The sequence below is a fragment of the Betta splendens genome, chromosome 7, assembly GCF_900634795.4.
Source record: "Betta splendens chromosome 7, fBetSpl5.4, whole genome shotgun sequence".
NCBI classification, from domain to species: Eukaryota; Metazoa; Chordata; class Actinopteri; order Anabantiformes; family Osphronemidae; genus Betta; species Betta splendens.
Window position 1 is genome coordinate 15,775,099 of NC_040887.2, and position 15,097 is coordinate 15,790,195.

The 15,097-nt window shown below is 39.2% G+C and overlaps 1 protein-coding gene across 5 annotated transcripts; it reads right to left on the reverse strand.

Moving 5' to 3' along the window:
- Nucleotides 1-270: 270 nt before the first annotated feature.
- Nucleotides 271-14,417, reverse strand: LOC114858496 (MYND-type zinc finger-containing chromatin reader ZMYND8-like). 5 transcript variants are annotated; one of them, XM_029155817.3, is made up of 21 exons: nt 14,234-14,417; nt 13,901-14,136; nt 9,381-9,451; nt 8,747-8,910; nt 7,711-7,932; nt 7,261-7,374; nt 7,041-7,133; nt 6,809-6,896; nt 6,651-6,706; nt 6,484-6,561; nt 6,264-6,379; nt 5,659-6,134; nt 5,112-5,240; nt 4,836-4,985; nt 3,819-4,328; nt 2,795-3,307; nt 2,568-2,716; nt 2,289-2,369; nt 2,119-2,197; nt 1,769-2,008; nt 271-1,444 (listed from the first exon to the last, which is right to left on the reverse strand). In XM_029155817.3, the coding sequence occupies exons 2-21, from the start codon at nt 13,912-13,914 to the stop codon at nt 1,266-1,268; spliced, it is 3,522 nt and encodes a 1,173-aa protein (XP_029011650.1). In that variant the 5' UTR covers nt 13,915-14,136; nt 14,234-14,417; the 3' UTR covers nt 271-1,265. The 5 variants fall into 5 exon arrangements, with proteins under 5 accessions (XP_029011650.1, XP_029011656.1, XP_029011651.1 ...); XM_029155823.3 differs by having other exon boundaries at nt 7,711-7,854; nt 14,234-14,416; XM_029155818.3 differs by having other exon boundaries at nt 14,230-14,415.
- Between the last annotated feature and the right edge of the window lie 680 nt (nt 14,418-15,097).

The window sequence follows — 15,097 nt, forward strand, 5'->3', positions numbered from 1 at the left end:
TTTTTAATCTTACTGGGTTTTTTATGGACGCATGGAAATCCCCCAGAAAATGTGGAAAACCTGGTGTCTTCCCATTAGATGTTACGTTTTCTTTAGTTTTTGTATGCCCCAATCTAAACCTTGATATTATATACTCCTTCTGTATGCCATATACTGTAGATGTCTGCCTGTTCATCACCTATTACCTAATAGTTTCTAATTTGTGTTCAGTGAGCGCAATAGTGAAAATATTGTTTATTAACAGTATAACTCAAAACAATAAACACCAAATGGATCAAGCATTTTTATTTTTTCCTCACAATTCCATTCATAGTATGTACAATATGTAAACAAGAATGAGACACAAGCTCAAAACAGACATGCTCACAGGAAATAATATCCAGCCAAAATGCAGATCGATTTATGGCTATCCAGTCCTTAGACACAGTCTGACCAGAGATTACATCAGCTTTGGATAACCATTAAAACAGAAATCTCTCTCAGTACTGACATTCATGTGAAGTCATTTATTTTCAAATAACCTTTTTTTAGACACGTAGAAATGTATTACATACTATAAAAACATATAACACTATAAATATTGTTTATGTATCTTCTTACAAAAGCTTTGTACAATTAAATTTTTAGTCACTTTAAACCACGGATATTTTATGTAGACCTATGCAATGTGAAACTACAATACAAAACTGGTACGATTCAAAAAAGGTCACCGCTGACACAAAGTGGACGTGATTGAAAACACAATGTTTAAACCTGCTTTACTTAAACTACATCAGGTGACATGAAGAGGATATGTTTAGAAAAATAAAAAATAAAATTGCATAACTCAAAACACAACTGGTGGCATCATAATAGATTTTCAACTTTTGGTGGCAGTTTTAATGATTGCCTCATAAGATGGAGAGCAATTAAAGTAAAAACAACCACAAAGTACTTAAGAGCAACAATGAAAGTGATAATGTAGCAAATATTCTATGCGCTGGTACAATCTTGTTTAGGCTTCAAAAAAGCAGTAACAGAGCTGTTAACGTAAAATTACGTTATAAACAAACACATACTCACATTTAAATTCTCTAGAAAGACAACTTTCACATGGTGAAACCACCTAAATATGGACTTGTAGAAAGCAATTGAGGGATAATGGTAAAGTGTTCACCAAGCAAGCAGCAGATTCGGGGAATGTAAAAAAAAGTGATTTGTCACAGGGGTGTAGGACCAAGTCTGATGCCATGTGTTTGATAACATTAAATTTTGTAGTGTAATAGTTAGGTCACTGTGACAGCAGCACTGTCCTTGTTCCTGTCCATGTAAGTGGGAGAGTTGCTTTTGTCTGATATGGATCCAGCTGTGGAGGGAATTGGCTGCGTGGTAGGAGAGGGGCCTGATGCCTTGACAGTAGGGTCTGAGTTGGGCTCTGCCTCCGGTTCCTGTTGTGAAGCAGTGGCTGAAAGGAAAGGCAAAACAAAATAAAAAACTGTTTGCTGTTTTTTTTTTTACAAGTAGAGAAAGCATTTAAATTAAATCATGCATTTAGATGTTAAAAAGTAGATCATAATAAATGCTAATGACTCCCACGCAGTGGTTTGGGTCTCATGTTTACCAAATAAACATGTGTAATAATATGTAGTAATACGTAATACTGTGCTCATAGGTAGACCGAGAAGAGCAAGGACAATTGTTAGTTTATTAAGGTGAAAAAATATGTCCAAACATTACACCAGCCAACCAACCAACCATCCAGCCATTATACCCAACACACTAACATTACCTGACTGTGTGCAGGACTTCATGTGCTCTGGCCAGTGGGCTTGCTGGCAGGGATAATCACAATAACTGGTATTCCAGCAGCAGTAGAAGATGGCTTCTTTCCTGCAGTTAGCGCACCACTGTTTCTTTTTGGTCTCGTCCACTGCTTGTTGTTTTTCTACCTCCATCTGCTTTTTGACCTCAGCCACCAAACGTTCCCTTTCCTGTTCTAGGCTCTGCCTCATTTCTGCCATTGTAAGTTCTGCGTAAAGTGACAAACACAACAAAATTGAAAAAGAATGAACATCTGTAATCACAGCATATTCAGGTTAGTTGAGCTGAGTAATGCTTATTCAGAAGTGAGAAACCCACCCAGATTGTGCTTCATTTCTGACAACTCTTGTTGATGTAACCACTGGAGTTTCTCAATCTCTATCCTTAACCGTCGAATCTGTGGCATATAAACAGACGTTAAATCATTCGTTAAATCATGAAAAGTATTACTACAACACATTAATGAGCATTTGTATCCCTCTAGTTACCTCTGCAATTGTGTTCCCTGAAGTGCTTTTGGAAAAGTCATTGTAGATTTCAGTCATAGTCCCTTTGATTGTGTCCATAATCTGTAAAATGTACCACAATTTGATATTAACCCTCAGTTACTACTTTGAAGACATAAAATGAAAGTCCTAATAAAGTAGAATTCAAAACTAGTATAGTACTAGTATAGTAACTAGTATTAATTCAAGCCAATACAGTGATTACAGAGGGAGTAATAAAACCATGGTTTTCTCACATATTTATTCACAGAACTAACTCACTTTGTTTGTATATTTTGCTATGTCTGCAGCCACATCGGCTGACGCTGTGGGGATCTGCAAGTCGCCTGATCCGAATGAAGAAGAGATAAGAGATGTAGTCTGGGCAGTTCCTGAAGAAGTCTGAGGTGGGTCTTTTTGTTGAACTGCAACTGACAAATGTGGAAGAAGGTACATATTTATGTATGTATTCAACACACTGATTAAATGCTATTCTCATATTTATATACCTTTGACTGATTGCCTGGTCTGGTAGCGGGTACTTGAAGGGTTCTGGTGCTGCAGCTGCAACTGCTGTGGGCTGCGTGTCTGTCCTTGCGTCTGAGCCTGTGTCTGCACTGCTGATGGTTCTCCATGTTGTTGTTGCTGCTGCTGCTGCTGTTGCTGCTGCTGCTGCTGCTGCTGCTGCTGCTGCTGCTTCTGTACCTTCTGCATGTGCCATTTTTGAGACGACGTCTGAAACTTGGAGGGATTCCAAACTACTGCCTGCTGCACCGATTGAGCAGACTCTTTGGGCAGCAGAGGGCGTTGTTTCTTCACAGCTGTAGGTACTGAGGACCCGGATAAGACAGAGGCAGGAGAGGGAGCACTGGTAGGCACAGATGTACTCGTGGTGGCAGTGGACTGAGCAGAAGCCGTAGTAGAAACAAGGTTAAGCGCTGCTGGGAGCGTGACTGGCAGAGACTCTTTCAGGTTAGAGGTTGCCTCCCGTGACAATGCTGCTGGTGCAGAAGGCGGCTTACCTAGGTTGAGAAAACATAGCATAACTTTTTTAAAAATGAAATTCTTGTTTTATAAAGCAGGTATTACAAGTGCAAATGACTTAAGAAATTAGAGATGAAGTGGTTTTTGGATGTATAGGATTATGTAGCTGTCGAACTGCAAAAGATTTTTTATGACAAGCAATGAAATTAATGTGAACTATTATTCATCACCAGCCATTATTATTAAGAAATTATGGGTATTGGATTATAGCGCATTTTGAAAAAGTATAGAATGTTGCTGTAGATGGTTTTGAACCTTTTTAAGTACTGATTTTCTAAGTTTAAAATGCACTCAGTGTAGTACCATACTACTCTTTGATTTGCAAATACAGTAGACAGTAACACTAACTGCATAATCATTTGCCAAAATATTTAATGTTTTAAATTTAAGGATTCTTTTGAGAGCTCATTTTGGTCTTCACCCTGTGACTATCATCAGAATAAGAGTTGATTCAAATAGATTCAAAGCCCTTTAACAGCAAGCCCTCACCTTCCAACTTGACAATGCTGGACTCTTTGTGAGTTTTGAGTGCAGAAGCCCCTGGCTCTCTTTTTACTCTCTTTGATTCAGATCCTCCATGTTCATCCCCTAAGTCAATCACCAACTCTCTTTCAGAGTCAGAGTCTTGCTCTCCTACAGATGTTACAATAGCTCCTTTGCCCTCCTCTGGGGCTTTTAGTTTCTCAGTTGGTGATTGAGATTGGGGACTTTTGGGTTTGTCCTGGAGATCTCGGTCTGGACCATTGCTCCCCTGCTTCTCCTTGACTAGGGGCTCAGGCAGGGCTTTATTCCCCATTCCTTTTGCCTCCTCCTTGACATCTCCATCCGTGCTTGACTTGAGCCTTTTTTTCTCTTTGTCCTTTTCTTGTTGGGTGGAGCTTTTTGGCCTGTGTTCCTCATCACTTATATACTCGCTGTCACTGGAGTCTGATTTTTCAGAGTCCTCAGAGTCACTGTGATCCACACCCTTATATACATCTTCAGAAATCTCATCTATTCCTGTATAGAAAACATATACAATATATACATTAATTGTTAGATTATTTAAAACAGAAATGTGTCAATTACACAGTTTTCCTGCTTCTGATACAATGTTTGTACTCTCTCTGCATTATTATATATCTGTTCTATATTTACACAATGTGCAACAACTTTTCTGTGCAATATTTGTGCAAACTGGTACAAGATTTACATTTAAACACTGTGCAATAACCCTTCCAATGACCTCATACTTACTCTACCGCTGTACTGTGTTGCACTGTCCCAAAACTAACTGTCTTTTATTCTGTTGCTGTATTCTATGCTCTACCTTGCTGTTGTGCGAATCTATTTCCCCATTGTGGGACTATAAAAGGTTTTTCTTATCTTTTCTTATCTGACGTCACTGTAAAACACAAAAAGCTCTAAAGATTTACAAATACTATAAAAGTTAATGTTTCTATCAAGAAGCAACAAAGCATGAAACAGCTAGGTTTCTCTATCTCAGGCTGATTTTGTAGAATGTACCAAGCTGTGCCTTGCAGCTTTCAATTGTCTTATCCAGGCTTCTGATGGGTCTTTTTGGGGTGGGGAGGGCAGCTGAGGCTCCTTGCTGCTGCTGCTGCTGCTGCACAGTCTCACTTAATTCTTTTAGATCCATCTCAGCCTTTACTCGATCTAAAAAGGACAGTATAGAAATTTGTATAATAATTATTTTAATACGTATACATACTTCTCTTGTTTTTGTCCCAATTCTGTTTGCCTCTCATGATCTCCCCTTATCTATTAGCACTGTATACTTACCCAAGTTAAGATTGAGGATGCCCCCAGTGCCCGATGTCTTCTCCTGCTTTGGTACCAGTCCAGGGTTGAAAGGCTTTGGGCTGCTTGTTACACTGCCTGTAGGACCCATCTTCCCTGATACAGGTGATGCTGTAGTCACAGCAGAGAACAAAATTTCTTATTAATTGTTACATATTAAGCTCAACCTTTAAAAACAAATTGTGACACTCTGAATTACAGAGTTTAGAAGTAACAACAAGTACAGTAACAAGTGGTGAACACAACACCTTAACCATTTTCTCTGCTAACAAAGAGGTTATTACACTTCCAAATACTGTGTAGCAACACTATTGAGTTTGTCATCGTTTTTCTGGTTTTAGAATTAAAGTCCAATTTTCACTTGCTTTTTTAATCTGTTTTTGGGCTTAACACATCTGGCTGACTTATCATCTAATTGCCAAAATAATTATTTATGTATTTCAGAGCTGAGGTAGGTTACAGTGGGCGTGTGGCAACACTTGGGCAGTTTGTCATTGTCAAAACATTCATTTTATCCTCTTTCATTTACCTGAACAGTCCATTGACTCCTCTCCAGTGCTGTAGTGGAAGGCAGGATTTCTGTTTACCTTTTCTGCATCCTGCTCCCCATCAGACCCTGTGTGAACAGAGGAGTTTGTGCTCATGGGAGATCGAGGCATGTCTGTCATCGAAACCCTTCGACTCATAGCACTGGGAGTGGAATTCTTGCTGAGGACCATCTTTGGAGATGCCGTTATATCAAAGTTGAATCGAAGTTTATCCAGCTTTTCCGTTTTTACTGTCCCAGCACTGGGGTTAGAGGGGTCCAGCAGCATCTGTAACTGGTTGTTGGGAGTGTAAGGAGTGCGGAAGGATGCATAGTTGAAGACCCCAAATTTCTTGCGAATGTTTTCCACATAGACTTCCATCTCTTGCATAGCACTGTTGAAAATGCTCTTTGTTTTTTTCACAGAGAACGGAATCTCTTTGGACATGAGGTAGCAGTTGTTGATGGGAACCCAGGCCCTTTATGAAAAAAGGAAAACGCAAATTACAATACATTTTCTATAGGTTTTTCATGTTCAGTTTAGATCCAACAATTTTAAAAAAGGAAGCAGTTAAGTTAGCACTTGTGTGCTAATAGTTTAATCCCACCTGTCATGTTGTCCAAAGAAACGTGCATCAACCTGCCCATCCTTTTCCCGAAGTGCTTTTGCTGGCCAGAATGGAAAGCCCTTTAGCTTGGCCCAGACCAGTGGGTGGGGTTGACTCTTTTAGGGTCAAACAAAAGTAATTCAGTGTTTTTCATATTCAAAATGTGACATTTAAACATTAAATTGTGGTTAATTCCTGTTCTGGGTATTTAAACACTTACACATGGCTCACAAAACCAGTTGTCTCTTTTTTGGCATGATGAGAGGTAGCACTCTGGACATACCTCAACCTCGTTCATCTACAATCGTATATTAAATGACAAACATCAACTTAAATCAGACATTCGAACTTGAAGTATGTCTTAATAAGTTGGTAAAAAATCTTTACCTCATGTTCACATATCTTGACAATGACTTTCGCAGTTGCTGTTAGCTTGTGATTACCTGCGACAAGGTGTAAGTTATTTACTTACTCACTAAATATTTTTCTTATTTTTTTCCTAAAAAGCAGAATAGAATATTTGTCTCTACATTAAAGTTATCTACCTCCATTATAGATGATGCAATTGTGTAAAATCCACTTTATATCAGCAAGAAAAGCTTCAGTGCAGCCATACATTTTCTTCTTGATGTTCTTTGAAACGGTGAAATAATCAAATTGGTCACAAATCCATTATATTTCACATACAGTAGATAAAACTGCTTGTTCAATAGGTTTAGCACTTTATATTTGCACATTTTTTCTACTAGTTTTAAAAAGTTAAATAAAAGAAATTACCTTCTCAATAGTGCACAGGTCCATGGGGTGAAAGATATACTCAGCATAATCTGGGTGCTGTTCTAAGGACACAGGCTTCTGAAAAGGCTCGGTCTGTTTAGTTTAGGCAAACATGGAGGAAGACACCTCAGTAAAACTTCATTTTTCATTTACTGAATATATTCTAAACTTAGTTTAAATATAAAACATTGAAACATATATTAGCACAAGATAACCTTACCCCAGGCTGTTTAATCTTTTGGAGTGCAAATTTGAGCAAGTAGGACAGTTGGTCTATTGTCAGCATTGTCATTGCTTTGCTCTGGGTTTCAATGCATTCAGCAACTGTTATTTTCTGCAACAGCAAAACATTGTAATTATTAATGACATCAAAATAGAGTAAATATTACAAACATCACAATTAAATAATACGCATTTACAGTACTGAGCACATCCACAACAGTTGATCAAAATAACGTTTAAAGTCTAAAAAGGTATCACATATAGTGTGAACTACCAATGCAGTGGTATCAAACCATGTGCCATTGAAATAAAAGCATCTGCAGAGTTTTAAATAAACCAATATAATGCGGAATATCTCATTTTCATCTCAACCCGTTGTTAATGATGGCACACAGTTTTAACTAAGCCTAGAGCCTGATGATACACAAATATGTCTTCTGTGAGATACCTCACACTCTGGACAGAACCAGTCGCCCTCGGGCTCGGCTGGTAGTTTGAGGCACTTGGCGTGATACACCCTGGGGCAGAGCTCACAGCAGAGCACCTGGCCCTCGCGGTGGCACAGCCAGCAGTAGAAATCATTCCTGCCGTCCTGCGGTACAACATCAACAGGGTCTGTGGTCAGTGGTGGCTGCTTCATATAGTAAAAGGGACCATGTCTTAGCTCTGACTGAAATGCAGGCAAGAGAAACAAGGGGGCAGGTTTCAAAAAACACGCAGGAACACAAAAAGGTGCAGTGCAACAGAAACAAGGCAGCACATAAGGTTGGATAAGCAGGGTAAGCAGCACAGAGGGTAATTAATACAATAAACAATTTTAAACTATCGTGACAGTATCAACTGGACTCCCAACTAAGGTAATCTAACAGGTTTTAGGGTGTGAGCTCAAACATAGATTCTCTTTCAGCTGAGCTAAACAAAGCATGGTATGGTTCCCTATCAAGTTACCAACTGGTACATTACTGAGGCTACTTTATCACATGAATAGAACTCGATGTCTTTAGTGTCATAATTTAAAAAGGTGATGCCACCAAAAGTTAATTTGTCTTAAGCAGTGGTAAACATGAATTGCCACTTTTCTAGAGAACTAAAGTAAATATTCTAAATATTCTTGATTTATGTCCAACACCAAACTACTATTAAAAAGGCAATAAATATTTTTTATTATCATTCAAGATGTTGGTAAATGTTAAGGGAAGGTGACACCACAAACAGATAATAAGATGTGCATCCAAGCACAGAGCAGGTCACACCCAAACATGGTCATGCATTTTCAAACTAAGGCGGACGCTTCAGACACTTTAAAATCTGTATTTTCTTGCAAGGGCCAGTGTACAGTGTCTTTTAAGTAAATCTGCCTGAACCTGACTGAAATTACAAATTGTTGATGGTATGACTGTGCTATATGGCATTGCACTACAGGTTTTGGAGTATATGTTGTTTATGATATATTTGCTTATCTCTAAGCAAAGTAAACATCTGACCTGGTCTTTGTTGTTACAGTTGACAGCCCCTGGTTTCTTCTTTTTCTTCAGAGGGCTGGGGGAGGTGTCTGAAGGAGAGTGCCCATTTGAGGAATGAGTGGGACTTGACGTCTTTCTCTTCTGTGGGACCACTGACCGTTCTGCTGACCCCGGTGGATCAGGGACTGGACATACAAAGACAATGATGTCATTACAAAAAATCCAACTTGTATTCTTCAAATCCTACATTTTACACAAAGCGGGACTGAAGGTTGCTATGACACATTTAGCTAGTGCTACAATAAGTGAAAAGGGATACGTTTAACTAATTTTCAAGATGTAACATTCTTAGATTGGAACAAACCAAGGTAGAAAATGCTAATTGTGTATGGCTTCAATTTTGAGCTAATATTAGATTTGATGTTTAGACATAATTACTTTGTTATATAACAGTAAAATAAGGACTTACGATATACACACTAGGATGCTAGGTAGATATTTGACAGGTCAGCAGCCAGACATAATAGATTAGCTTTGTAGTCAAAGGAGGCCAATAACATGCATTTCTTGCTAAACTTACTGTCAACAATCAGCAATTAAGCTGCACAAGATGTTTGACTCCTAATGTGAGGTACTTGGCCTTAGAGAGACATACCTTTGGATCGTAAAGATGCATCCATCCCATCTACCACATCAGACTCTGTCTTTATCTCCTCCTCAGCCAGACTGCAGAGCACCGAATAGGAGCACACAGAAACACAGGCAAACGCAAAGTCAGAAAGGGTGTTCAGAAACCACACCAGCATAACAGTAAACAAGTGGAACACCACCTAAGGCACCCAGGTCCCAAAGGATCTGTCATTGGGGACTTAGCAGGTTTTCACTGTCATTATATTCATTTGATTCAAGCACATTTCTAACATTATGTTATGAAGCTCAAATCCGTTTCCATATTATCAGTGATAAATGAGCATGACTTTTTTTTTTAAATCTTCCAAGACAGAGAATGGTAACAATTACCATGGCAACGCTCCTCTCCGCTAAGGACAAGTTGATATTCACAACAACACATCGGGCCATTTAACACATTACTCTGCACCTCCGTCCTTCACAAGACACATTTCCAAGATTTTCGTCTGACTAGATCCTGTTCTTTGGTCTGCGCTTTGTTCGTGACATATGGTGAATTGTCCTATAGTAACATCCAAAGGGAGTTGGTCCATACTACTGAGGCACAGCATCTCATGACAATTAATGGTATATGTTTCTGCCACATCACAAGCCCCATCAGTAACAACAAGAATACACCCAAAGGACTTAGGCCATGTCTTGGAGACCAATTTTATCCTTGAAATCTCCCCAAGCATTTAGAAACCCTATTTTAAAACCACTCTACATCTTTAAACAGCTAACTCAACATGTATCGTATCGTGTATTTTACATATATTATTGTATTTTTTTTTATATTTTAATATTCAAACCATGTATCCAAATAATAATGATCCAGCCTGTACAGCACACACATTTAGCACTTGAAACCTCTGACTCCCCAAGTCTCCAGTCCTGCTCCCATCTCATTTCTTCTGAGAAGAAAAGACCAGAATAAAGAGGGTCTGGCAATAAAGGAAGATCTTTGAGTGTTTGGCTCTTTGTTGGAGCAGCAAAGGGCCTTATTCCAAGGAAGAGAAAATCCTCCGAAAGACCCCTGACAGGTCACCCGCTTGACCAGTGCATAGCTATAGCTGCAGCTCTGGTTTCTAGCTAAAATGATTGGCTCACTGGCTTAGAGGTCAACCCCATTTGTGTGATAAGCTTTCTTTTGAAAATTGCTACAAGTTCTTAATGCTCCTCTCTCTACGTGAAAAAGACATTTCACATAAAAGTAGAGTAAATGTCACTTCACTTGTGACAATACAGATAACAAACCAAACACTACAAGTGATTAGATCATCCAATCACAGACTATAATGCTTTATTCTCAAATCGGGAGGTTCAACACTGATTAGTTTCTCCTTTCTACCAAATACAGTTAACCAGGTATAGCTGGACTTCACAGATATCCAGGATATTCAAAATACAGTTCTTTGTACCATCAGGCATTACAAAAGCTGGTTCATAAAAAGACAAACATATCAGAATAAAAGCACCATAACTTGTGTTGTTTGAAAATTATAGACATTATTTGAGAACAGTTTCTTTAAAAATATGGCACATTGATATCTTGTTACAGCCTGCCTCTCACACTCGCTTGCACACAAGCACACACACCCCTCTGGGGCCTTCCTGTTCCGGACTGAGTGAACAAATGAGGCCCACATGAAAATGAGAAAACGCCAAGTCGTTCTGCTACGTGTACAACAGCCCTAAAAAGACGTCCGCCATCACCAGGCGGCAGAGCTGCTGAACAAAGTGCCACAACCCCTATACTATATACACAAACTTAATACCAATGACAAGACACTGCTGCAGCTACCGGGAAAACAGGATGAGCAGTAGTAAGAAGTATGCTGATCCAAAGGGACAGATCAGAAGCTATGATCCATCACACAGGAAGAGTTAGGCAAATAAATCCTCAGCAGATACTAGAATATAATCCAGAGACACCCAGGTTCAAGAAAACACTGATAGTATTCCCCTCTGCAGGTACCTGATGGACAAAACGGAAACAACACTGAGTCAGTGCCTTCAGACTCCACTCCTGTGAGAGGCGAGCAGGGTTCTCTCGTCACAGAAAATGGAGGCCACAGCTTGCTCCCCTCCCCCCTCTCCCCCATCCCCCACTCCAAAGCTCAGACTCCAGCATTGGCACATCCATGCAGGAGAACCAGAGAGATCTGTAGAGATTACAGGCTAAAATATATTAAACAAACATGATTATATCAAGACAAACCTTTACATCTGATCAGAAACCGAAACGAGGGAAAAACATAGAGAGGGAGACACAAGAAAATCCAGCAAAGTGAGAAGCAGTGATCTCAGTTTTTGTCTTCGATCTGGGCTTTCCTCCTACCCTGCATACGGCTGTCATAGAATAATTTGATTTGATTTTGGCGAAAGAGAAGCCAACACGCTACAGCCACACATATCTGGCAACACTGTTCTCTTTACAGACATCACGTTTAAATGCCAAACCAATAAAAATCTAAATAAACGACTGCTCAGTAGGACAGAAAGGAGGTCAATACAAACATTACATTGTGTTCCTTGCAGTGAAAACAATTAACTGCAACACAAAACCTGATGATTAGGTTTTACAAGAACCACATTCAGACAAATAAAGAAAAGCATACTGTTAGCTTTTGCTATTACCTTGTTAACAAAACAAAATACATGAAATATAATAATTACAACGTAATGCTAGGTTGTTACCTTCATTTCATAAACATAAATTATGCCTTAATGTACCTTCTTTAGCATGAGCTTAATAAAGTATACTGTTCGATTGTTAAAAATGTACTGTATAAAAGAAAGATTTGACCTGGATCTTATATAATGCAGTAAAGGGTGAATCAAAGATGGCTGTGGAATTTTCCAGAAGGCCCTTGCTCTCCCTGCTGCTCTCCCTCAGATTGTCAATCTTTAACCTCAACTGCAGCTGCAATTGGCTGGAGGGCCAACAGGGTGGAACATTATTGGTCGGCTGTGCTATGCCACACAGATCACAGCGTGCAAGCTCCCCTCTTCCTCTTAAAAAGCAGTTTTGCTGCAATGCAGAGATTTCCTCATGCATTAGCTAGTTTGTTTTCTTTTACTTTAGATTGTCCTTCGTTTTGACAGTATAAACTACTCTAAGCAGTCAAAATTTTAAACCTGTCAGCCTACCATTAGCTTTACATGTTTACCCGGTCTCCTTCGGTTTAAGCTGACCTTCTGTCTTGTTTTTTCAGTAGAGAATAAAAGAACTCTAATTGTAACTTTGCCATTTTTGTCTATAGTGTAGATGGGACACACCTTGTGTGAAGCCAGAGGTAGAAGGTAAACTATCAATGCCACCCCCACACAGTTGAGACTACCAAACCTGTGGTAAAGGATATCGCCCAAGCCACCATCTTCATATGCTCTGAAAACACCACAGCATGCTAATTATGGTACCAAGGTTTAAACAAGATGGGGGTTTTATCTGTGTAAAAGCAGATTGCCATAAAATATTAGTACAGCTCATTCCCTTCTCCCCTGCAAAGTACTATCAATCACCAATGTTGTCCTTTCCCGCATTGTCTAATAATTACATATTATTTTGCTTATTATATTTTATTCCTATATTAAATTTGTAAAGCAAACAATGAGAAACATTTAAACATGCTATAAATAAATAAAACAGATACTCATACTGCTCACCTAAAAATCTTTAGCGTAATAGAAAAAGATCTCTTTATACATTAAATTACCACTGTTTGATTATAAAAAAAAAAACAGAAGAAAGCACAATAATGCTGTGTAGTCAAGAAGCCTGGGGCTGTAAGCTTAGGGCCCTATGGAAGTAAATAGAGGCAATCCAACCCTAATTTTCTATGGTTGAACTGGAAGAACTGGAAGAGCACTGCCCTTTGAAAAAAAAAGACTATTTTATGTGGGTCACAGTCTCACCAGATTAAAAACCTCAAGGTTTAGCCAGTTTTACCATTTGTAAAAGAAAAGAGATGCATTCCAGTTCACATTAATTTAGTTTACATATACAGAAACAAAACCGGCATTCAGTTTTGTCCTGCACCTTGTCAATCCATTTACAAATGGAATATAATAACCCCCCACCCACATCCCTTGTCCTCCTCTGCCCATCCCCCCATCCTTTCTGTGCCAGGCTACAACACAAGACAGCCACAACAGAGAGATGTGGGTGCCATTTTTACATCTAACTCTCTTTTGTATTATAAAGAAGGGAAAGGATTTGCCGTGGTCCCCTCTGCCTCCTATATGGAAGCTTGGTTGTCTGGGGCACCCATGTGACCCTGAGACACAGAAACAGAGCAAGGGTGAGAGTCGTTACCCAACCCCCCACCCTCCTCAGCACTGTGGAGCACAGAGGCCTGGCAAGGCCTCCAATCCAACCCAGCTCCTCCTCCTGTACACTAAACTGATTTTAAGGTGTGCACATTCATCATGAGAAACAGTCAGCACAACAAGAAGGAAGCCATGCTGTTATCAGAGAGTTGAGATAAAAAAGACAGAGCTTACCTCTGTGGATGCATGGCTGCCTGACACACTGTTATGTCAACACTTATAAAACATGGAGGACACTCTCAGCCCTCAGCCGAGGAAGGCTCCGCTCTTCAGGCAAGGCGATCAGGCCCGGGTGATGTTAGCCAGTTCCTGACTGGTCGCTCTTCTTGCAGGCAAGATACAAGGCTGCGTCTGATTGGCTGAAATGTTTCCTGAGTAATTATCTTTGTTCAGTGCAGGCAGGGGCAGCACTGTGAGAGTCAGAGACAGGGGAAGGAAAATAAGCACCGAGCTAGGCCTAAAAGCACGAAGTAACACGATTAACATGATCATTGTTGACATACAAACCCCACACAACAGTCCTTTACAGCTTCAAAGTGTAGAACCTGGTGGAAGGTGTTATATTTGAAGGCTGTAGATGAAGTAGAAGTCTGAAGAGGAGTGTGAAGAGCAGGACACCACTGCTTCCCTGTACATGCCTCCATTTTTTATGTGCACAGGGCCTTTGTTTAAACTCCTCCCTCATGCCTGGCTGTTTCCACAGAAAAGACAGGCATAAACTCTCTGCCTACCTAGGTAGTTCAGTCCCAGTTCAGTTCAATTAAAACAAGATTAGCCAAATAACAAAATGTGTAATATATAATAAAATTGCTATAGAAAAAAAGATCATGCATTTTACTATATCTATAACCTCTGTACATTATGTTTTAATTATAGTCATCAAAACAAATGTATCTAAATATTCATGTAAATGAGCTGACTTATTTAACATATTACATAAGCTACTAGTAAAATATGCATATTTTCTTCAGATGCAGCTTAGATGAACATAACACATTTCAGTTTAAAACCAGTAAGAACTGTTTAAAATACAAAAGCATAACATAGCATAGCAACAAATCTACCATAAATATAGTCTAGGGGGACATTTCTAACATTCCTGTTTACTGAAACCGTATCAGTTTACTGAACAGTTTACTGAACTGTATATTAATCTGAGTGTATAAATAATCATCTCAATATACTGGGTATACCAGTATGCACATTACCCAATAAAAATAATGACAGTGTGTGAAGATTTTTATTGGACTGTTCATAATGTGAAGATTTTGCTATTATTTTACTTAAAAAGTCAATACAATAGCTCTCAAAATACTGCTATACTGAAAAGAGACAAGACTTCTTTACTGACATAGTGAAGTAGAGTTACAC

Coding starts and splice junctions, on each gene's coding strand:
- LOC114858496 (XM_029155817.3), bottom strand. Junction 8,911..9,380: donor TGCATCTTTACGATCCAAAG/GTATGTCTCTCT, acceptor TTGTATGTCCAG/TCCCTGATCCACCGGGGTCA. Junction 6,380..6,483: donor ACTGGTTTTGTGAGCCATGT/GTAAGTGTTTAA, acceptor TGACCCTAAAAG/AGTCAACCCCACCCACTGGT.